This window comes from Trachurus trachurus (genome assembly GCF_905171665.1).
Source record: "Trachurus trachurus genome assembly, chromosome: 16".
NCBI classification, from domain to species: Eukaryota; Metazoa; Chordata; class Actinopteri; order Carangiformes; family Carangidae; genus Trachurus; species Trachurus trachurus.
The window spans coordinates 23771537-23794719 of NC_139902.1; the positions used below are offsets into that span (position 1 = coordinate 23771537).

The 23183-nt window shown below is 45.2% G+C and overlaps 1 protein-coding gene across 2 annotated transcripts in view; it reads left to right on the plus strand.

Annotated features, from left to right (window-relative positions):
• Positions 1 to 23183, plus strand: part of LOC310999927 (nuclear factor of activated T-cells, cytoplasmic 1-like) — a 60131-nt gene that overhangs the window by 20806 nt on the left and 16142 nt on the right. Inside the window, exons 7-9 of one of the 2 annotated variants that reach the window (XM_083990536.1) lie at positions 9530 to 9585; positions 11613 to 11745; positions 18637 to 19308. In XM_083990536.1, the coding sequence (XP_083846662.1) occupies positions 9530 to 9585; positions 11613 to 11745; positions 18637 to 19308 (861 nt within the window). The remainder of the gene's footprint in view (positions 1 to 9529; positions 9586 to 11612; positions 11746 to 18636; positions 19309 to 23183) is intronic. The other variant, XM_083990537.1, reaches the window with a different exon arrangement.

Below are 23183 nucleotides of genomic sequence, written 5' to 3' on the forward strand. Positions count from 1 at the left end.
CCTGCCAGAGAGCCACATGTGGTGTGCATTAAGCCACTATATTTTTAACCAAAGCGTATTTACATTTGCTGAAATTTCCATTGCCTGTTCACTGGTGCTCGCCACAAGTTAAGGGATGAATCACAACCAGGCTATGTGCAACGTCTCTTTCTCTCACTTTCTCTCTCTCTCTCTCTCTCCCTTGCTGTCTTTCCCTCCCTGACTCCCTTTGTTTTTGACATTTAACTCTCTCGCTCACTTTCTCCAGCTCCCTCTTCCACTCATTCTGCTGGATACTCATCCTTGCTGTCTTTCACTGACTCGAGGTTGGGAGGTTAGTCCTTTCTTTAGCCACATTTTTCAGCCATGCATTTCCTCCCTGTGTGGGAGTAAGCAATGGTAAAAAAAAAAAACACCACTGATCAAGTTTGCATGAATGATCATTTCCTTAATTGCACCCACTAAAAGGTTGAGCACAGTGATACCTCTGAATTCTGCGGAATCACAGTGTTCAATGATTGTTAACTCTGATAACTGGTGAGTCAAATATTTTGTGGTATTGGTTGTTGTCACGAAAATCACATAATGCACAAAACACTTATCGGTGCTTCACATCATCTGCACTTTTTCTCTAATGGAATTAATTGGGTTGATGGGGGGAAAAAACAAACATATAGGCCTATTAACCGGAGGCAGCCTCCTCTGCATGTGAGAGTGAATCTAGTTTTTATTTTTGCCACACAAACAACTAGGTCAATCTCATATGGGCTTACAAGAAACTCACACTATTTTTTAAATAACACAAAAATAAATTTAAAATAAAGAAAGGCAGAACATATTATATTACATATAAACTAGATTGTCATAGTATGTACACTACCACAGAAAATGGGATTCACTTTCCACTTCTCCCAGATCACATTTCAGTTGTTTACTTGTCAACTATTTATGCACCAACTGTCCCCTGTGGGCCATCATGTGATTTGGGTGACCGTCCTCTCAGTTGGAGGGCAACAGCTGGTTAGAGATCTACTGGAGTCATAGCCTGAATCAATAGGAAATGATTCGACCTCTCATCACTACTTTGCCTTGAAAGTTGGTTCGGGAAAAAAAAAACTGGCTTTAATAATGATCAGTTTCCCCCAGAATGTCCCAAAAACTAGCCTTCCTGCTAGTAGTACAGAGTAAAGAGTAGTAGTGTCTACACTACACTCTGCACTGTATTAGAATGGACTACACTTAAACACCTCAGGGGTTAAGGGAGAGTCAGACATGGGATGAGTAGAGGGGGGTGAACTTGGTAATATGGGGTCTCCCTCCTCCTGGCTTCACTTAGTCATGGAGGGGGATTCCCCTGGAGAGGAAAGCCCATTCATCCCTACACCTTTTACCTCTCCACCTCCTGCTATTTGAGACTTCTGACCCCTTCGCAGTTGTATTTCCCTCTTTTTACCTCCTACCTATTTCTCTCTTCCTCTCTGTCTACTTTGGTACCTCATTTCCTCCTCCTCTCTCCTTTCACTCCCTCATCATACTCCACTCTTCTTACCTCTATCCTCGATACCCGTTAAAGACATTAGGGCATGTGGAGCTCTGCACTAGCGGGATCCCCACACTCGTGGCTGCCATGGACATTTCAGTGGTTTGTTTTCCGTCTCTGTGGTGTCAAGAAGGAGAGAGGGAGGGAGGGAGAGAGGGAGGGAGGGAGGGAGGGAGATTGAAGGAGAGGTTGTCTGTCTGCTACTTAGTCTGCCTTTATGTAAACTTTAATGACCCACCACTTCCAGGGTCTCCAAAGTCAAAAAGCCCATTACACATAGACCTATACTCTCCATGCTCACATGCACACACAGGAACACATACATCACTCTTTAATGGCAACTATCTATGAGCAAGTATGAGTGTGGAAAAGTACTTATGTCCCAAATATACTGCAAAATATTGTCTTTTGGCAATTTAATCAGAGGATCCTGCTGTTTCATGAAGGTTCTCAGACTTAACATTTCTCTGATTGTTGATTTAGAAGGCCCAGACTAGGATGAGGAAAAAAAGACCCCAATAAAATTATAATTATATTACAGATTTATTCTATAACTTTGGTTTTATTTTCCTCTGGAAAAGTTCATGACTAAATACACCCATGAAACACAGAGCATCACACTGCAATAATTACCACTTGCAGACATGTGCTTACACACACAGCAGGGACACACACATGCACACGTACAGCCCAAAGCTCTTTGTACGGCACGACACCAATCACTCCTTTTGCCACAGTGGTGACAGCCATTACTGTTGCTGCCATCAAAGGTCACGATGGCTGCTCACTTTCCAAAATTGACTCCAATAAACACCTTCCAGAAAATTCCACGATCCTAAGGAGCAACAGACGGTTTTTGAGCGTCCCAATCCAACTTGTGTGAATAATTATATACAGTTAAAAGCATCCAAGTTGAGTCAGAGCAAGATCACACACAGCACAAAGGCCTATTAGCACAAATGAGATAGCCATAAATCATAATACATGCATTTTCAATTGTTTCCATTTGCTTTCGCACACTCAAGGATGTGGCTGCTTTTAGCACAAACAAAAACCACGGCCTGCTGGTGAATAGCCTGCTTGAAAATAATGAGAGCAGACACCAATTCATTGAGTGAATAATTTATGACATCACGTTTTGTGAGACTCGCCCATTAACAGTTTCTGGTTAAGCGATGACAACAGAGACACCCAAAAACACCCACTCTCCCTTTTACAAATTATTGGGGCTCCATGTTAGCACAAACATTTATGGTTTTAAGGACCAGGGCCACTGGTGAGAAAATGATTTAAGATAAACATTAAGTGAACTTAAATGGAGATTAGTGAAAAAAGCTGCCAGGGACAAATTTGGAAATGCAGGTGTTGACAGGTTTTTGTAAAGCTACATAAATTGAAAGGGACAATTAGTTGGCTAGATCTAAAAGTGAGTGAAAAAGTGATTTTAGATCCCATATTTGACTAATTTAACTCCTGTGTGTTATTTTATTTAAATATCCACAACAAGATATTTTTGTGGTTTTAATCGCCAAAAACTGTCTCAATTTAGTTTCATGTGAGAAGATGTTGAACAGTAAGATAATATGAGTTTGATTTGTTTGTCTGACTCTTTCTGTGTAATCAAATTGAACACATTAGATTTCGGGTAACCACTAAGAGAAAGCAAATCCTGCAGGGTTGGATGATGGATCCAGGTGGGCTGGGCTTTGTTGTGATGTCACAACGTTACAGAAAGCCAAACAGCTTTAAGGCTCAGTTTCTGAATACAGGCTGTGTACATTTCTCCGTGGACCGAGGCATCAAAGTTTTCGCAGTATTAACATAGAACCAAAATCTGCTCCATAATTAAAAAAAAAAATCTACCATTTTACAATGTAGGGCGTTTAAGTCCTTATTTGTTCATCGGCAGATAGCTGATAATAGTGACATTATTCACAGATTGTTTGCACCAGTGCAGATGGCAGATAGTTTTATATCTTAGTGAGGAAGTTGTAGCTTGTTATAAAAGTCTACATGTATTCTTTGGTGAACTGTTAAATCGTAGTTTCCCTCTGTCGGTCTTTTGCTGCCATGTTAATCTTACTCTCTTTCTTTTTATGTTGTTTTGATTGTCTATCTGCCCCCCTGAGATGTCCCCAGTATCAAATGAGCAGAGCTCATAGTTGTTGCCACTGCGGGAGACCTTAATGCGCCTTGAAAAATAATTACTTCTACTTTTCAAAAGCCACATCCATCCCCACTGCTCCACTTCATCACCCACAGGATAACTGATGCAAACTCTCTGCATCCACTTCATGTGCATGTGTATGTTTGTTGCTGTCTGTGTGTGCTTGTGTGTGTGTGTGTGTGTGTGTGTGTGTGTGTGTGTGTGTACGTCCCCACTATTGCTGTTAGCCTCCAGGCCTGTTTGCGTTGTGCAGTAGGAAGTGTTTTCAGTGACTCATCCGCGAGGGATTCCCTGTAGAGGTGCGAATCGGAAAAGACAAGACCCTCAGAGGCTAGATGGAGAGAAGAGGGAGTGGAAGAGGAGTGGAAGAGGAAAGGAAGAGGAGAGGCAGAAGAGAACAGAGCTTCCTTAGAAATCCGTCTTGTGACCTTGTGTACTGAGATGTCGGAGCATAAATATGATCAGATCCTGACCTGATGCGCACTCTTGTTTAGTGAATGAAAACATAAGGGTTAGTTTCTTCAGGTCCCAGAAAAAGATTTTATAGACTGATGTGACTTTCATCGATAAACTTGATTCATTTCACCAGGGCATGAAATGATATAACTGCTTCTCTCTGTGCTTTAGTTCATCGCAGACCACACTAAGCAGGCCGAGCAAGTTAATCAGACTGTAGCCAGATAATGATAGACTAAAAAACCTCAAGTCCACATTTTTGTTTCTGCTGCAATGTAAACATTCTTTTTAAGAGTGATTATTGTTGACATGTATTTTTAATAAGCCATAACACTCCTTTTCTTCACAGCAGTGGAGAGTTATATGTCTGACAAAAGCCACAATGTGGGCATCTTCTTGAAACGTTCCATCTGCTTGTGCATTGTTGTGCCCAGTTCAGTTTTTTCTGTTATTTTTTATTATGCTTATATGTTTTTGGGTTTCATCAGTGTTTCGCTACGCCGAAATCGCTCTTTTGGCACAGCAGTAGGAAGACATACCTGACGCACCTATTGCAGTGTGTGTGTGTTCTGGCTTGCCCTGCTTTCCATGGATGGAATGAGTGTTAGAGGCAGGGAAAATAGGAGAGTGAGACAGACAGACAGACAAACAGACAGACAAACAGAAAGGGAGAGAGCTGGGGAAAGCCTACACTCTGACTCAGAGGAGAGAGGTAAGGGAATTCCCTGGTGAGCTGGATAGTTTTTACATCTGGTGGATTGGAGCGTTGCCTGGAGCTCGGCAGCACCACACAGCCCGGGCTGCAGCAGGGAAAGTCTGGTCTTCTCCACCTCTGCTTCAGGCTGGTCCAGCTCACAGCCAAGACTAAGAGAACTCTGAGCAACAGTATATTCTGTGTAACATTAGGACAGCATACAGTCCACAATAATACCCCTAAGCCAGTCATGTGGAAACTCCTGACATATTTGGATTCTCATTCCTTAATAATTTGAGCGGCCCAGGCCTTACGGACTGTCATCTGTAGTGTGAGTGTTCATTCAAAGACTGTTTACACTCGGTTGAACGCTTTTACCTTGGGCAAGTCTAAACACCAGAGAACCTGGTCGGGGTATTGTACCTCTAGCGGTATGTCTAGACTGCCCTTTGGCTTTGGACTGGAATAAAGTGAATACTCTTGGCTCATAGTTTTATCATTGTGGCTGTGTGAAGTCAGTCTCCACCCCTGCTTCAGGTTAGAGATTAGATGATTTATAGTATCCTGGATAACTGGCATATTGATAATGGATGTGTTTAGTGCCAGGAGGAAAACAGTAGTGGGCTTAAACTCCCATTCTCATTCAACATCTATGAAACAAACCTACTGCTATACTGGGTTCCTAGCAGCTGAGTCTGGCCAGCTGAGCCTGTATTATGTACATGTCCCATGTCAGTGGGGAGGAAGAGTTCACCCTAAATGGTTGTGTCATGTTGTGAAGCTTGTGTGAAAGAGAACTGAAAGTTCACCTCCCACCCTCTGTGTATTTTTTACTGTAATATTGCAACGCAAAGAAGGCTAGGTGTAATGCCATGTTTGCTTTGCATACGTTTTTCTAAGGAAATTGGTTGAATCATAACCATATCATAACAAAAACACGTCTAGATTGCCTTTTGGCCTCCACCCTTTCTTCTGACTTGTCTAAACGTGTTATAGACAGAGATGTGATGCAAATCAGGGACAGACAATTGTTGTCTCTGTGGCAGGTATAAGGGAATGGTCTCACCATTTGATAAAAATAGTGATAGCTTGATATGTTACTTAGTGTCCTATTACTTGCCCAAATACCAACCTACAATAATAAACCTACACTTTACCTACTTTACTTTTAGCTTGAGGGTCTGTTTAAGAGCCAAAAACTGTCTCACTGTAGTTGAGACTGTGCAAAACACCATTGAACAAAAGCAGCTTGATGTTTTCCTTGTGTGTCCTCTTGCACTGCAAAAATATTATACAAATGTGAGAGTGTTTGAAAGATCCTCCAGCCATCACTATCAGTCTGCAGATAATTTTCGGACTCAATGCCACACAGCTGGAGTCTTGATAAAAGGATGAAATCGGACTCCACTGGCCCACCAACCTCTTCCTGCTGCACCCACAGGTCAAGTGGGCTCACAGTTTCCCTGTTATACACCAATAATAACTCACTTCCTGGCTATAAACCCATCACAAATCTACTGTCGGGCTATAATTTATACGGAAGCCTCTTGATGCGATGCAGACCCACATTTCTCCAGTTTCAGCCGTCCTCAGATTGGCAGAAGCCAGGTGCTTCAGAGGGGAAGGCAGCTGTACCTCTGGGATCAGTCATGGGGGGAACCCCTTTGGCCTTTTTGGCTTTGCTCCTCATTGGACAACAAGCTAAATACTGTGAAAATTTGAGTGAAATTACTGCAAACGTTTTCAGTCCACGTAGCAGTGGCAATTCCACTAAAACGGAAAGTGAGCTTAACATGTAAACAGGAAAGGGGGAAAAAAAGCTCCTTAAAATCATCTCTGGAAAAGAGACATAGCTGCAAAATACTTCTGGGTTGTTTCACAAGACAACCTCTGCAATTAAACGTGTGAATCATACTTTCCATTCTCGAAAATATTAAAGTGAACTCTCTTTGAGCCAGGGAAGTTGTTGTGCACAACACAACTTTTCTGGCTGTCGGTGTGAAAAGAGGAAAAGCCAAAGCCTCAGAGGTCACTGTGGGGACAGAGGTGTTACCACTCCGATATCTGTTTCATGGCTTTATTAAGGAAAGTTGATGTAGTGGAGAGTAACTCATCTTCATCATTAATCAAACACGCAGACATCGCAAATATGAAAACTTAGAGGACTTGCTTGTACGAGCAACAGCGTTGCTGTGTTGTACACAACATTGTGTGTTGTCAAGACCTGACTCCAAGAGACCTCACCCTACATGCAGTCTAATTAACTGATGAAAGAGTGTGTTGCCCTGGCTGTCTGGATTGGTGTTAGCCTTTGTGGATCTCATTTGCACAAGTGAGTCACATAAAGCAATAGACAGACCGTTGGCTCACCTTTTGTGCACAAAGCCTAAAAATAAGTGTGTTTGTGTGTGTGTTCCCACAGTACCCGTCTATAGTATGTAGGTGCTTCCATACGTCCTTTCATTTCTTTGTTTTAATGGTGACCAGATTACGCCAAGACTTCTCCAGATGCAGCTCCGGTCCCACCTATTGTTTTGTGCTTCCCCATCTTATCATTCAAGTTGACGGCCAGAACAAAGGTAGAGGATACTGCGGTTCTTGTGTGCATGTGAGTGTGTGTGTGTGTGTGTGTGTGTGTGTGTGTGTGTGTGTGTGTGTGAGCATTATGCGTGGGTGGAGGCTGTGTGAAGGAGGAGGTGTTGTCGGGAACAGAAGCATTTTGCAGATGTTGCAGGGAAGAAGGAGTGAATGGAAAGTTCTGTGGTTATCAGTCGTACAGCGCACTTCAACTTGCAAAGGTATGCCACATGTGGCCCCATCCCAAACTCAGTCTCACTTCTAGATTTTACAAAGTCTTGAGTGAGCAAGCATTGAAAAGTTTCACTGGAACAAAAAAGGTTTAGAGGTTTAAAAGGTGAGAGGGGGAGAGAAAGAGGCAGAGAAAGTTTGAAAAAAAAAAGTTGTTTACTAGAGGAGGTTGGGGTTGACGTCGTAGTCTAAGGTTTCCCCTCTTGGAGTGTCTCCCAGAGCGGAGGCGGGTGAGATTCCCTCTTGGTTCCCTAGACGTAACATGAGGAACGCTCATCTCTGTCTGTCTCTGTCTCTCTCCCTCTCTCTGACCTTCTCCCCATCTGTGCTCGCTCTAATTGCCCTTCCATACTCTTCCAGCCGCTCCACAGTGTTACGTGGGCCTCATTCTTTTGTGCATCTCAATCACCTGCCACATGCATGGTATCATTGCTGTGCCCCGTGGCGGTTCTATAGGCACGTCGGCTCTGTTCTCCTCCACATCATCTCGCATCATCGCAGAGAGGCACATTTCTCCATATGCAACTCATATTTCCTTCAGTTCAAATAGAGAAGCCCTTATCTGATCCGTTCACCGTCTGTTTTCCTCTTTCCATGAGTTTTAATGTGGCCATTTTGGAAAGAGATATCTACTGATGTTCACTCTCTGAATAATAAAGCTGACCACCCGCCCCCACGACCACAGCTCACCAATAATAGGCCAACCCTGACTGGGATCCTTTTATTCTTTCGCTCCCTGCATGATGTGAAAAACATAATGCTTTGGAAAAAAACAAGGGTTTTACATCTTCCAGAGCTGCTGGACTGTTTGGAAACTGACTCTGATTATCTTATCTGATGGGTTCCTGTCCCAGAAGCAAAGTGCAGCATTTCAGAAGTGACCATATTGCTGTAGCCATAAAGGCACAGTGGCAGTAGTAGCAGTGCCACAGTGCCCATGCTATTACCTCACATGGTGTGCCACTGACACAAAGGCTGTTCTGTGTCACTTCTATTTCTGACAGCCCAAATGAGTCATCGGTACTGAAAAAAGGAAAAAAAAAAAAAAAATGGCACTTTGGTTGGTGCTGATTGCCCTAGCAGAGCGCAGAGCCTCGCTAAGGTGTGGCATGAAATCACTGAGAAAACCCAAAGAATGTGAGCTGAGCTTCTGCAGGCTCCCAACAGCTGCAGTAGCTCACAGGGCTTTTATTGCAATGGCAGCGAGGGAAACCTCCTCACCACAACAAGATGGAGATGAGAAGAAAGAGAGAACAAACAAAAGCTGCTGCTGCTTCTTTCTTTTCTTTTTTAAATTTCTCAGAGCAGAGTTAAGAATAGACATAAGGGAGGAGAAGCGAGAAAAAAAAAGATTTAATGAAAGGATAAAAATAGCGCAGAACTGTCGTAGAGGTCCAGCTGAAGGTCACCAGACAAATCTTTATACCCTATTGCGTGATCTTGAGTCTGGGCATCTCGTCTCCCAGCACAAAGAGACACATGAACGACTGGTTGATGTCATCATACCAGCAACATTACAGAAAACCGTCACCTTTCACTATCATTGCCTCAATCTGAACATGAAAACATAAGAAATCTATTACATTTTTTTTTAATTCTAACAAAGCCTGCAAACTATTATGTAGAGAGAGAGAGAGCTGATGACAAGAGCAACACAACAGAGATGCAGCCACATGACACCATGCACGCACAACACAGCCAGTGCGTTCCCAGTGTAATCACTCATCGTTTCAGCACCGCATTGATCCAGGCGCTAACCCGCCCTCAAGCACTCGTCCTCCCTTGTTTACCAACACGAGCACCATCTGCAGATCATAGCCAGTCTCCATCTTTATTAATGATGCAGTCTTGTACTAAATCCTGCGTTTTATCCTTTTGTCAATAGATGGGCATCATCTGTGGGAGACAGAAGCCAAAGTCGACAAGGATTCCGTCAAATCTGTAAGTTCACCTCATTGGAGATGCTCCTGCCGTCTTCGTCCCCGCCCTCCCTCGACACTTTCTCCGTTCCTGTCTCTGTCTCCTCCTCATCTGGCCCCTGTAATGATGTAACCTTTGCTAACACATTACAAGTCACAACACAGACAATGATGATTAGCCTACGCAATCCTGAGTGGAATTTTCACAAAATCTCAGCAGCCTCGCGAAAGTAAACACAAGCTGTCATATTGTTTTTGCATTTAACACAGATTATAAACTGGGGGCATAAATGAGCACACACGTTTATACACACACACTCACGCTCACACCACAGCCCTACCGGCATAGCTAGACGTTTAGTTCACAGCACAAGTGTTGTGGTGTGGCGAATTGGACTTAAACACCTCGTCTGTGCTGGGATCATGCAGCCAGGAGCGAATCACACCCCTGCTTTTTTACCTGCTGCTTTTCATGAGAGCCGTAATGAAAAAAAATAGACCCGGGCGCTCATTTCACTGACGTTCAGTCACACATTTAGATTGTGTTAATATACAACAGAGTTAGAGGAAATTGTCAAGTGAGGGAGTGAAGCAAATGTTGTTGTACACGTCCCAGAAAGCTGCCTGTGCTCTGGAGTTAATTAAGATTTCACCAAGGTTTGTTAGATCTGTTTTCAGTGCGGAGAGCAAAAGTACAGGATCTGCAAGAACCTGTTTGCTTGTGCATGATGACAGTATGTTTTGAAACGCTGATTCCTTTCATCAGTGGCGTGTCATCTTCCCCTATCTCCCCCTTTTTTTTCCTTCATGCAAACTAACTGAGGCAATTTAAAATTGCAAAGGGTCTAAAATAAACCATGCACATCTAAATGCTGCAACTTGAGGGTGTTTTTCTCCTTGTTGTTGCTGTTATTTCACTCAGGTAAATGACTTGGTTGCATCAGGAGGGTAAATATGGACTCTGATGTCTAATTGGCCTGTAGGGCTGGCTGATGTGCTATGGCTGGGGTCCCAGATGCTGGAAAATTAGCAGGCGTGCAAGGCTGGGCCAGGGGCGGTGGTGTGGGGAGGCGAGGTCGATGAAAGACAAATACTACAGTGTGTTTATTTGTAGACCCAACAAACAAATGAGGACAGACAAGCGAGAGAGAGCTCTGGCCTTCTTCTTATGTCTGTTGCCACCAGACTACTTTTAAACGCTCCAGGCTGCCTTCCTGGCTGTGTTTTTATTGCCGTCCAGAGCGTGCTAACTTTCATTGGCTAGGCTGGAGAGAGGGAAAGCCATGTGCATGCATTGCACACACTTAACGCACTCAATCAGCCACCTGCATGTTTTCTTTGTCATCATCTGGCGGGCAGACTGGGGCTGAGAATGCAGCTCCGACCCCTCCCTCCCTCCCTCCCCCTCCACTGCCCCTGCCCCTGCCCCAGCCCGACCTCCTCGCTCTCCTCCGTGCAGTAGTGATGACCGACAAAAAGCTGCTTCCTGTCCCAGTGCCCCGTTCTGGCCTTTAGAGATCCCCCACGAGAGTGACAGCCATCCCAGGAATTAGACACTAACACTCTAGACAAATTCTCCCCGTGTTCCCTTGTCAGAAAGAAAGTAGTCGAAAGTTCACATCCGTCCAGACTTGCCGAAGTCTGGCCTTAGGGGAGGAAGGCGGGGGGGGGCTTGGGGGGGACAGGTGAGCTCGCTCCACAGGGGGGAGAGGGATGGCTGTGCAAACAAATAAGCCGACTACCTCGCTCCTCTCGTGCTGTACAGGAACAAAGCTAAAGCCCTGGGGTTTCCCTCAGAGACAAACACAAGCACTGGACAAACATCATGCTCTGCTGCAGCTAAACAGTTCAGACAGCCTCATTTAGAGCTGATCCCAGTTCAGCTCCCCCTAAACACAGGCCCAGCTGCAAAATAAACAGCAGTTGATTAATATGTTGACAGAGATCATATTACACATGTATGTTGTGACAGTGAGTTTTATGATAGCATCAGCAGCTGTGTCATCTCATAAAAGGTGAAATCCCTTATTGTATTATTTGTATTTTTAGAATACTCTTGTTGTGGAGATCCCACCATACAGAAACCAGAGGATATCCAGCCCGGTGCACGTCAACTACTACGTCTGCAATGGCAAGCGGAAGAGGAGCCAGTGCCAGCGCTTCACCTACCTGCCTCCAAACGGTAATCATCATAAATATTTCCCACTTGTTTTCCTTTTTTTTTCTTATTAGCAGTCACATTTAAGGACACGTTTCTGCTTTTCAGAAGCAGCACACTTCACATTCATCAAGTAGAGTATTTCTCCAGGTCTTGACATCTATTCACTATAGTTTACCGCAGCCGTCAACATGCCATGTGAAAATTTGTGGCCATGTGTTTTTTTTCTTTCACATTACACCCTGGCACCACTTGGCTGCGGCCCATGAGCGAGAGCAGAAGATGTGAGGTGTGTTTATTCTTTAGCGAGACCAGCGTTCCCCAGCGATGAGGTGTACCTGCTGAGTGACAGAGCCTCCGAGCGCTGTTAATGTAGAGAAGTCAATCCCCCGACGACCTAACTTTCACACCCCGCCTCACACAACGGCCCCCCCCTACCTCCCCCTCCCGGTTCACCAACACACCTATGAACACACAAGAACTTACTCATACGCACACACACCTATATCTACTCAGCTGTGCTTCGGCCTGTCATTCATGTAGCAACCTGAAAACCCAGGAATACCTCTGTGTGTGTTTATCATGTGTCCCTGGCCTCAGTGTTTATAGATGGCTTTCACATTGGAATCTGAAGAATGTATTGGTGAGCGTTTGGAGAAGAGTTCAGCCCCAATATCACATTGTGCACTATTGACTCTTCATAGCAGGCACAGGTGAAATATCAGCTGTGATATCAGTTTCAAGCATCCCACTCACAGACTGTTATTTTATCTTATGTATCCAAAGGAAGGGTTGGCTGAGCAAACACAATGCTTCTCATTTTTACGCCGCTGAGCTTCACTCAAGCAGGCGGAGAGCCCGGTGCCTCCCTCCAGGATCTAAACAACTTCTCTGCTTCCTGAACAATTAAAGGACGCTTTTGTTTTTTTTTGTTTTTGTGAAGTTTCTCCACCCACATTGTCCCAACTGGTTCAGAGCCTCCAACCAACCTTGCGTCTTGCACGATTCGCCTCTCCTTCGTGATAACCGGCGAAATCCATTAGATCAAAACAATAGTATCTTGTTTTCATTGATCAGCGTCTAATGGGTCTAATGCTGCTGGGATAGCACGCGTTGTGTTTTAACTCCACAGCCGTTAACAAGATGTGACATTTAAATTATCAGCAGATGTATTTATGGCCATGGGAGATAAATGATAAGGGGGATACTGGACGAAGCGCTGAGAGAAAGTAGTGCAGGGCCCTATTTGGAGATGCCTGATCGTATGATGAACGAGTGCATTGTGGGTTACTGGACCGACGTGGGGAAGGCTAACTGTGGCCTTTTGCAGCATATCAATTTCATATGCAGCACTGCAACAGAGAAATAGAAAGATATGTAGCGATGTGGCTTATCAGCGTACACTGCATCGCTTTCCCTGAGCATAAACACTGCTCTAATTAAAAGATGACTTGTTGTGTTTCTCTTCTTTACTGCCAAGTGAACCACAAGTACAGCACAGACCACACAAGCAGGGCCAGCGTCTTGTCACAGGAGCATAATTAACTCACAAGTGTTAAAGGCAAAGAGACCATGAATCACAGGATATTGAGTTCTATTTTGAGATGTATCATGCTTTTGAAGGGACACACTTACTGTAAATATACAACACATCTTTCTATTAAACAATAAGGATCTAGTGTTACATTAAGAGCTGAGGCACAGCTGCTCTGGGTGCAGAATCGCATAGCAACAAAACCAACTCCAGGAGCCCCAATGTTAAGTTGTACAATTTGAGCTGAGGTTGTAATTATAATTAAATTAAGAAATATAAATAGTAGTAATGTCTTTTTTTAAAAACTAGTTCTTACTCTTAATTTTAACTGACATTGTGACTAATGACTCAGACATTCACAAAGAATACTGGTTCTTTGGTTATAATCAGTGTAAACAGAAGCTCAACAGATGACTGTAATATTTTCATGGTTTCAATAGAGCAACAAAGAAGAGGAGGAAATGCTAGTGAAGCTGTTTGCCTTTGAGGGTTTCAGAGTATGTGTCAACACCGAGAGAAACAACCAGCATTGTGGCCAGGTACTCAGGGTGGGCCAGTGAGGAAGACACCCACACAGTCACATACACACACATGCACACTGTTGTCAACACTGTTTTTTTTTTTTCATGCTCACTCGTATGAAAAGACTTCCGGCCCGCTGTCCCACTTCAAGCACAGTTGCGGTCACTGACGTTGTTTAGAGAGAACATTTCTTTCACACTCTAGTGTCTGTTCGTCTATAAAAAGGCAAACTCAAACCCTTAAAATAGCCTGAGTTGTTTGAAACACCGGAAGGATGAAGCAAACACTCACTGGGAGACAGATGCTAGTGAAAACCACCTTTATTTTCCATTCAGGTCATGTGACCACCTTTTATTTTTGACGCTAATGCAAATGCAGTTGACACCTAAGCGTGAGCGCTGATGCCCGCATTTGAGGAACTGAAAAATTCCAGGATGTAAGTTTCGCTAAGTTTAAACCAGACATGTCATTTCTATAGAGATCTTTATCTTCTCTCAGCCAGGCCTCGCCTTCAGAATTATAACGTATTATTATCTGATGTAGTCTGTAAAGGAAACAGAGCGTCTCACTCCTACGAGCTGACAGACAGAGATAAGCTTGAGTGATATGAGTGGAGGGGCGCTGCAGACCTGTTGAAACATTGCCTTAATAATGCATCGTGAAGTTTAAAGTGGATTTGGAAATTTGACCTTGCACAGTGCAGTACTGTATGTCAGCGAGCACATAGGTCAAGTGTCTGTAAGAACAGAGTAATCTGCTTGTGCATGAGTGAACACAGGAACTTGACCTATTCTAAAGATGCCATATTTTTGCAATTCTTGAGTGTCATAGCTTTTTTATAATTTCATCATCATAACAAGACTTGCTTTAAGAGCCAAATATATATAGAAACATTTCTACATCTCCTCTTCCAGGCCTCTCTCTGGTGCTCCGGTAACAACGGGATGAGAGACTCTGATCCTCTCTTCTGATGGGATAGTTGTTTTTCAAGTGCCTGAATAAAAATAGAGCAGAGCTCAAGTAAAATACTAAGAGAAAACCAAATTCTGTATGGCTGGATGATGGTCCAGGTGGGCTGGCCTTGTCATGGCCGAGAGTGATGCCCGCTTTGAAGTGACATCACAAAGTTACAGAGGTCCTGACGTCTCGTTTCAAGGCACGGTTGCTAAAGACTGAGGCCTTGATACTTTCACAGTATCATCATAGAACCTAGACCTGCTCCATAATCAAAAAAACATGGAAATCTCACGTTATACAATATGGGACTTAAAAAATGCATTAACTGTACATAAGTTGAGCCATTTTTTTGCTGCTCAAGAGTTATTGAATATGAACTGAAGCTGTCTTCAGCCAATGGATCAAGAGGAGATTTGCTGTTGAGATATACCATCAGCAGCATTTGTGGTTCCAGCCTAAGTGCTCGTCTGTGATGCTGAGATGTACATACAGTACAAGTGTCCTTGTCTGGCTGGCGGAGTGAGCCTCGCTTTTCCGAGCTCTCTTCCAATCATTCTTGCGTGAGTAGAGACGTGACGTGTTGCTCTTCAAATAAGAAACAGTTTTCACCAACCACATTAAACAACAAACGCCAAAAAAGTGCTGGCAGTGACCGAAAGCTCGAGCGAAGAACTTCTCGGAACCCCTTTATTTTTACAGGCCGTTTGGAGATTCCTCTGTAATATCAAGTTCTATTCTTAACGCAAACGGGTGCTGACTCCCCCCTCGCTGCACTGGTTTGTGGTTGGAGTTGGGGAGTGGAGTCAGAGACATGTTGTGTGACACATACAGGAAAAGTTAATGAACCACACATTGTCTTTTTTTTTTTTTTGTAAATATTTGCACAGTCATGTTTTTCCAAAAAAAAAAAGAAAAGAAAACGGACAAAGACTGAGCTGTTTCTGTCATGTCTAGAGCTTTGGGCTTTGTCAGACTCACCTATGGTACACTAAGACCTACATTACGCTGGGTGACCAGATTGCACACACAGTGGGACATGGTGCACCAGGTACCTTTGAGTTAATGAACTACCACCTGCTCCATGTTAAATGTCAGCGCAGATTCATGCAGTCAGGACAAGATGACTTCAGCATTTCTGCAACAAGACGAGCTCTGTTTTGTTTCCTGCAGTGGCCTTACGGTGTCATATCTCAGCCAATGAGCATGAGAAATGAGAATGAGAACCTTTTGTATCACAGGAAACCACTTGCCCAATGGCGACGAGTTGAAAGAGTTTCCCCCTGAAGATAATTTACAAATTCATATAAGCCCTGTTTGCTTGCCCTTTGCAATCAAATACACAGAGACAGGCACAGACACACATATCTACGTCCATGACATCTATGTCATTCCCTTCAGAGGAAACGAGCGCTCTATAAAATACACAGATCAGGCCTGATCAGTTTAATATGAGCAGACAGAGGGGGAACTGCCAGAGATGGAGAGAAAACCATGTGCAGACCATCATCTGTCTGTGGGCCATAACCCACAGGTTGGGAGGAAATAGAAGCCAGCTGAAGTTGAGACTCGCCTGGTGAATCTGTTTTCTCAGCTCACATACAAAGTGGAAAGGAGACACCCAGATGGATCAAGCTGGAGGGAGACCATGGTTTATATCTGTAGCAGAGACGTGAGGATCTTGGAATAAATGTTTGAAACTTTGAAGAAAGGTCCAATGCGATTTGATTTCTTTATTTTGCCAGTCTTGCGCACACACTCAAAAGGCGTAGAGGAAAATGGTGTTTACAAGTTCCTTCACTGTAAAGAAATACCTTTAGCTGCCATAAACCAAAAGAAAAGAAAAAACTCTTCTCTGACAAACTGGAGCTGCAAAAGGACAAGAGAATCCCATCCCTTCTGACTAACGAGAGATTCTCCAAATTAAATTCTCATGTTGGCTGTGGTCAGAGGCAGGAAATCTTGTGATGCTTGTGACATCATTGAATTTTATAGTCTTAAAAAGGGCATCTAGAAAGATCTCCCTTTGGTTTTCCTTACCATAAATCATCACTAACCAAGAGGACTGGTAAAGATAAGTGTGCTTTGTTCAGTGCAGACTGACTTATTTAGGTTTCATTCAATCTCAAACCTTCTTTTTCTGATATCTCCCCTCATCTAGCAGCTTATCAGTTTTCAGCATCCATGCTTGATGATAATTTAATGTTCTGACATGATTTAACGTTATAAATTTGCCTCAAACTCAGTTCACAAAGCGGCTCCTGAACCAAAGCTAAATTGTAAAAAATGATCAAATTTGGTCATGACATTTCCACATGACGACTCTGACATCACACCGCTGGCTCCGTGGAGCTGCGCCATCCTGTGACACAGCAGAGAAGCCAGTGAAGAGGGAGCGAGAAACACTGGGAAGGAAGCGTCTGTGGATGTCGTGCGCAACATGTGACCCGTCTGTTATTCCCCAGGCTGTGAAGAGGAGGCCCGTGCATCATGGGACTCACCTTACGATGCTCCCCCAGACACCGGGCCCAGTCTCTGGGCTCTGAAAGCAGACAGGGCTGACGTAAATGTGCTCCCTGCTGCATTATCACTGCACTGCAGCTCAGCACCCCAGAGGCTACAGGCGCGATTAATGTCTTTTCAAATCCAGCTCCCACAAAAATAATAACACACTGAAAAACAGCCTGTTTTTCATATGACACACTCGATGCTTCATACGCTCCATTTGCAACCTTCGCCTTTCGCTGTCATTCACAGGGCTCTGCTCTGTGTGAATTAAAACACACACAGTTAACACAGGCATCTTATTCATATCGACATCTGTATGCCTTTGAATAAATGTCACTTGGAGCGAGTTTGGCCAAAAACTCTTAATGGTTGGCATCAAACGCTCACCACACCCATTAACACATTTTAACAATGTGTAGAAATAGAAACAGTGTGTCCATTGTGACTCAGAAGCCTTTGCTATGCATCTGGGTATCTTAACACTGCCCTATTAGATTTGTGCTGGCACAGCCCTTGCATATGTACTTATATAATAACAACAGTGAGCTTGTTAATGTGGATCCACCCCATCCCTCAACACATTTCAGCTTGTGAATGTTCCAGACCGAGACTGAAATTTTCAATTAATAGAAAGAAAAAACCCCCATCTTGTTTTCAAAAAAACTCCTCTTGACGGTGAACAGGAAGCGCAAACTAATCACAAAACGGCGCAGACGCTCTGTGCCTGGGTTAGAAATTAGAGGAGAGAAGGCGGGATGATCAAGTGAGGGTCACTCCTGCATTAGCCGAGGCCTAAAGCTCCTGAAACCACAGGCACAGCTCTATAGCCTCTTAAGGAGCTCAGGCGGCCTAATCAAAATCAAATCACCTCCATTTTTTTGCTCTCTCACTCTCTCTGCTTCTATCTTTTGGTCCTGAGAGAAACAATTACTCCTAGAGCGTGGAGGAAACCTAGGGGTCCCGGGCTACTCAACCAGCAGCGGCAACAGCAGCAGCTCAGTGTTTTAAAGTAGTCTTTTATTGGATATCAGAGCTGGAGGACAGTCCAAAGAAAATAGGTCTTATTCATTATTAGAGCCAGCTGTGGCTTTCCACACTGATGACTCATCCATTTTTCTTTCCCCCCCTATTCTTTTGCTTTTTTTTCATGCTGTGGTAAAGAGAGGGGTGGCGGGTGGAAGACGTGAGGGTTTCTCTGTTAGAGGACGTTGCCAAGTTGACACTGAGCCCATATCCACTGGTGGTTGTTTGTTTGGATTATGGAGGGTAGTGTGGCCACAATTGTGCCTGCTCACTGCTTCACTCAGCCTTTGCTCGTGCACTCAGTGCGCCACGTGGATCCCCAGCACGTTTTTTTAATATCTCCACCTTTCTTTCTACTTTTTTTTCCCCCCCAGTGCCAGTAATAAAGACAGAACCCAGTGATGAATATGATTCTCTGGTGACTGCAGGGCTCTCCATGCATTCAAAGCCCTACTACAGCCAGCCCCGGCTCACTCCCATCATGCCTGTAGCCGATCCTGATGCCTGCCTGGTCGGCGCCTACCCTCCCTGCCCGCCTCGCCATGCTGCCATCCCGTCGTCATCTCCCAGCTCCAGCCCCACCCTGCATGACCTCTCCCCCGTGGCATACAGCAAGTGCCTCCCCAGCAGCCCCACCCACGCGGCGCCGCCAGGCTCCGTGGTGCCCCCCCTCCAGGAGACCCCTGGCCGTCCTCCTAACCTTGCCCACCCTGCCTCACCAGACCACAACTCTTGCCTAGGGATGCTCCATTCCCAGCAGGGCAGCCCCGGCCACCTCAACAGCCCAGGACCCCATGGTTACCACCCTATCTATGCCAACAGCAGCCCCTCGTCCTCCCCGGCGTCCCACCCGTCCACTCCCGGTGGGACCGCGGAGAGCCCGTTCATTCAGGCCTACAGCCCCAGTCAGGCTCAGGGAGCGGCCGGCTCAGCCCAGGCTGGAGGGAGCCCGCCCAGCCTGCTACCCGAGGACGCCAGCCCCCCCTCGATGGCCGTCACCGTCAAACAAGAGCCACAGGAACTGGACCAGATGTACTTAGATGATGGTAAGTTACCAGAAACAAGGTGTGCACTCATTGCTTGTAAGTTTCCACTTCATGATTATTTAAAGCAGAAGTAAGCGGAATGTTTGTGTTAATATAAGTCTTAAATAGTTATATCTTCCGACGGCAATCACTTATATAGAGTGTTTGGTCTGAAACACGGGTCTGTCAGTCACTCTGCTCTGCTGTAAGCCGAGGAGAAAACTTTCCTTGTATCCTACAACCTTTATCCAATGAGGAGAGAGAACGGCATAAAGGGGCAGTCCTCTCTGTGTGTGCAGCCAAGGGATGCGCGTGAATGTGGTGACGTAGGGACGAGGGCGGGGACTGCTAACTCCATCGGCTGACAAGAAGTTAGCCAAAACGACCAGATCGCTTACTTCTGCTTTAATAAAGAGAGCCATTTTGTTTTTATAGATGATACCTCCTCTATATAAACCTACTGTCCGTGCCAAAAAAAAAAAATGGCTGTTTACGCAGCACATTGCATTTATTTAACACCTATTGCTTATCTCCTGGCCCTCACACACAGCCGCACCCTGCTGTACCTCTACGTATTTCCTGATGAAACCCCGGTAGCAGATTTACGTCAGATTTGTTTAATTTTAGACGCAGCAATTTATTTGCTTTTGGCGTAACGTGCGTTCCAGTTTATGTTGTCCGCGCGGCTGCTTTACTTTAAAACAGTAAATTGCCTTGATGGGATTCTGAAACAATCTGTCAAAACATCAGAGCTCTGAGGTCAGCCGGGGTGCAGCAGAACAAAAACAGTGGCACACGCGTGGCCAGCCAAACTGTTGACACAACGACTAATGAAGGAAGCAAAACAATAGGTAGGGGTTTCCTGTACCGAGCCATGCCCCCACCCCCTCCCCACCCCACCGTATATTTCTGGGAGGGATGCTGGGATGCAGGAGGTAGAGGCTTTGTTTTCCCGTCTTTTCCCCACAGAGTCGACACCATGCAGCTGTCGTCATCAGGGGAGACTGTGGGGTCACTGGTCTCCCTCTGGTAATGAAACCAGTCACACCCATGGGACCATATGGTTCGGGTTTACTGCCTCCTGTATCCATCTCGCATTATGTCTCTCAGGTCGCCAACCTGTTATCAGCGTAAGCAGAAGCAGAGGCTTCACTTGTTATGATATATATTCGTGGAGCACAGCGATGGCAATGAGCCAGTGTGAAACGTTACAATCACCCCTCCCTCCCCCCGCATCCTAATAGAGGTGGGGAGGGGGACGTAGACAAGTCGACTTTGAACTCAGGAATATCACCCTTCCTGTGCACCTTTTGTTCACTTAACTGGTGCGTGTTGGTGTGTGTGTGTTTGAGTGCATGAGTGCATGCATGAGTGTGTGCACACCTCACTCAACAGCTCTGGGAGTAGAGGGGTGATAGGCACGAGGGGACCAGGGGAGTTTTGCTGTGGAACTGTAATTGAGTTGAAACGCAGTTGTCAGCATATCTGTCAGGCCTGATGAGTCCCATTAGTCCTCACCTCATAAACACACCATACAGAGACAAGGGAGGGTGTCTGTCTGTTACCAGCTCTATAAACTGATTTTCAGCTGCTTCTTCTTCCCTCTTCATTTTTTATAATATTTTCTTTTCTCTTATCTTCCGCGCTCGAGTTCACAGCAGTGCCAGATGCTCTGGAAATCTGATTTGAAACAACTTATGATTTGAACTTTTTTAATTGTTTGGGCAGGCCGAAGCTTTAATTCCAGCACAAATTGATTCAAGTGAAACTGTAGCTTTTACTTTTGCAGTAAGGTCGGACAGAGGTCCTTTTACACTGCGACTGCATGAAGGTACAGCAAATGTGCATAGCCAGTGCTAAGGTGAAATCGTGTAACCTTGTTTGTCTTCCCCACTACTCCATCCACTGTCACTTTAGCAGGCTCGATCCTCCCCCGGCGCAGTGGCCAAATGTATTCAGCCAGTGATTACAGTTGCATTAGGGACGCACAGGAATGTGTATCGATTGACCGAGGACAGTGGAGCAGCCCTGTGCTGCTACCTAACGTCTGCACAAGCATCTGTGGTGAGCTCCTGGACTCCTGGTAAGTGTGCGGTGGTAACAGCATACTGCAAAGGCATCTGCTGCTGCCGGGGGCCCAGCCCTATCGCAAACCCCTCAAATGAGCCCTAAGCTAAAATAAATAAGATTGGAAAGCAGCTCACAGGGCGTCCCGCTCCCCGTCCACACGCATTATCGCCGTATGTTAGCGAGCTGAGCGCTCCATTAGAGAGGGAAGACAAGCGGATGACCTCACCACAGCAGCGGTGATTTAACGCCAGCAATGTAGTGTAGTGTTCCTCCCCAGCAATTGGGGGCCGGTGATTTGGAGTCTGCGGGAGCACACTTGATCTTCCCCGAGAGTGGAGTGCCTCCCACGCTTGAACACTGAGGCCTCCGGCTCTCATCAGCCAGAGGAAATGTGTCTCTCCGGCCAGGCCCAGATTTTACGCAGCCCCTGAGAAATCACTCAACTTATCAACGGTGAGCTACTGTACCGCAAGGAGCTTGGTTAGTATGCAAGGAGTCTGGGATGTAAACCCCCCTGACTGCCATACGCAGTCTCCACTGTAATCTGCTAAACTCTTCCCTCTACTGTGATAGAACTTACTAACTACCAGACGAGACATGAGATGATGATTCTGGTGTCTGCAGTGAGGCTTTATAGGAAGAGTCCAGTCGTCAGTCAGTCGTCAGTCAGTCGTCCAATCGGAGCAGCTCTCACCTGCCTTAGTCCTGCGTCTCTTTCCTGTAACTGAAGCAACATCAGCGTGGTTCAGAGAAAGAAAGAGAAGAAACACCCAAAACTGCTGGAAGACTCGTTGCATTGTTGACTCACTGTCATAAACAACGCATGGTGGGGCTCACCATAAAACCAGCATTTTCAGACATTTCGTACTTACTCACAGCCCGCTATCTGTGCTTTACAAGGCACTTGACTGTGAGCAAAAAAACGCCATTCAAATGACATCAGCGCATGTAACAATAGAATTTATGAAAAACACGGTCTGCAGCATTTACGTTCGCCTTGTTAGCCGCGCTAATTAAGCCAAAAAAAGAAATGCTCGGATGACGGCATGCTTTGTCACAAGTTTGAAGGAGCAACTCTGGTGATATCATACCCCCTCTTGTCTCCAGCAACCAGTGGCACACATCCATCTACACACAAAAACAAAAAACACACACACTTTCTCAGGCAATTTTTGGAAACTGTAGTCCACTTTAACCGTCACAAGCCCTTCACTTGGAAGCCTGTTCCCGCTGTTTATAGGTATTTTTGCAGTGGACGTGTGTGTGTAGAGCAGACGTGGTGTGCTGGCAGGGCTAGGCGTTCGGTCCTACGAGGCTGCTGCCGTGTGTCCCGTCTCATTAGCTGCCGCTGTGATGGGTGATATCATGAAATGCAGCTGAATACAGCACACAGCAAAGGAACTAGTACTAATCAGAGCTCCAGATTTCTACCAGCTGCCTCTCTGAGAAACAGAGGGCCCTTATTCCCCAAAATAAGAAAAACACAGAGTGCGCGGAGTGCCTCTGCCGATTTCTGACATTTGACATATGTGCTCTGATTGCGCCGTGTTACAGAGCAGTTTTCCTTGTGATTGTTTCCTCCTCAATTCAAGGTTTTGCACGTTTGAAACTCTCCCAGGCTTGTTTTCTCAAACTGAAAACAGAATTGTTGTTGGGTCCTCCATTCCTCCCCCCCCCCTCCAGCAACAAAAAAAGGCATTCCAGCTTTCCTGAGGATCTCCATCCACCACTGATGCTTCTGAAGGCAACTCAAGGCTTTCCTCATGGAAACTTTTACACATGCTGGCAAGTTGCCCAGACCCCAGGACTCCGCAAAACCCCTAATG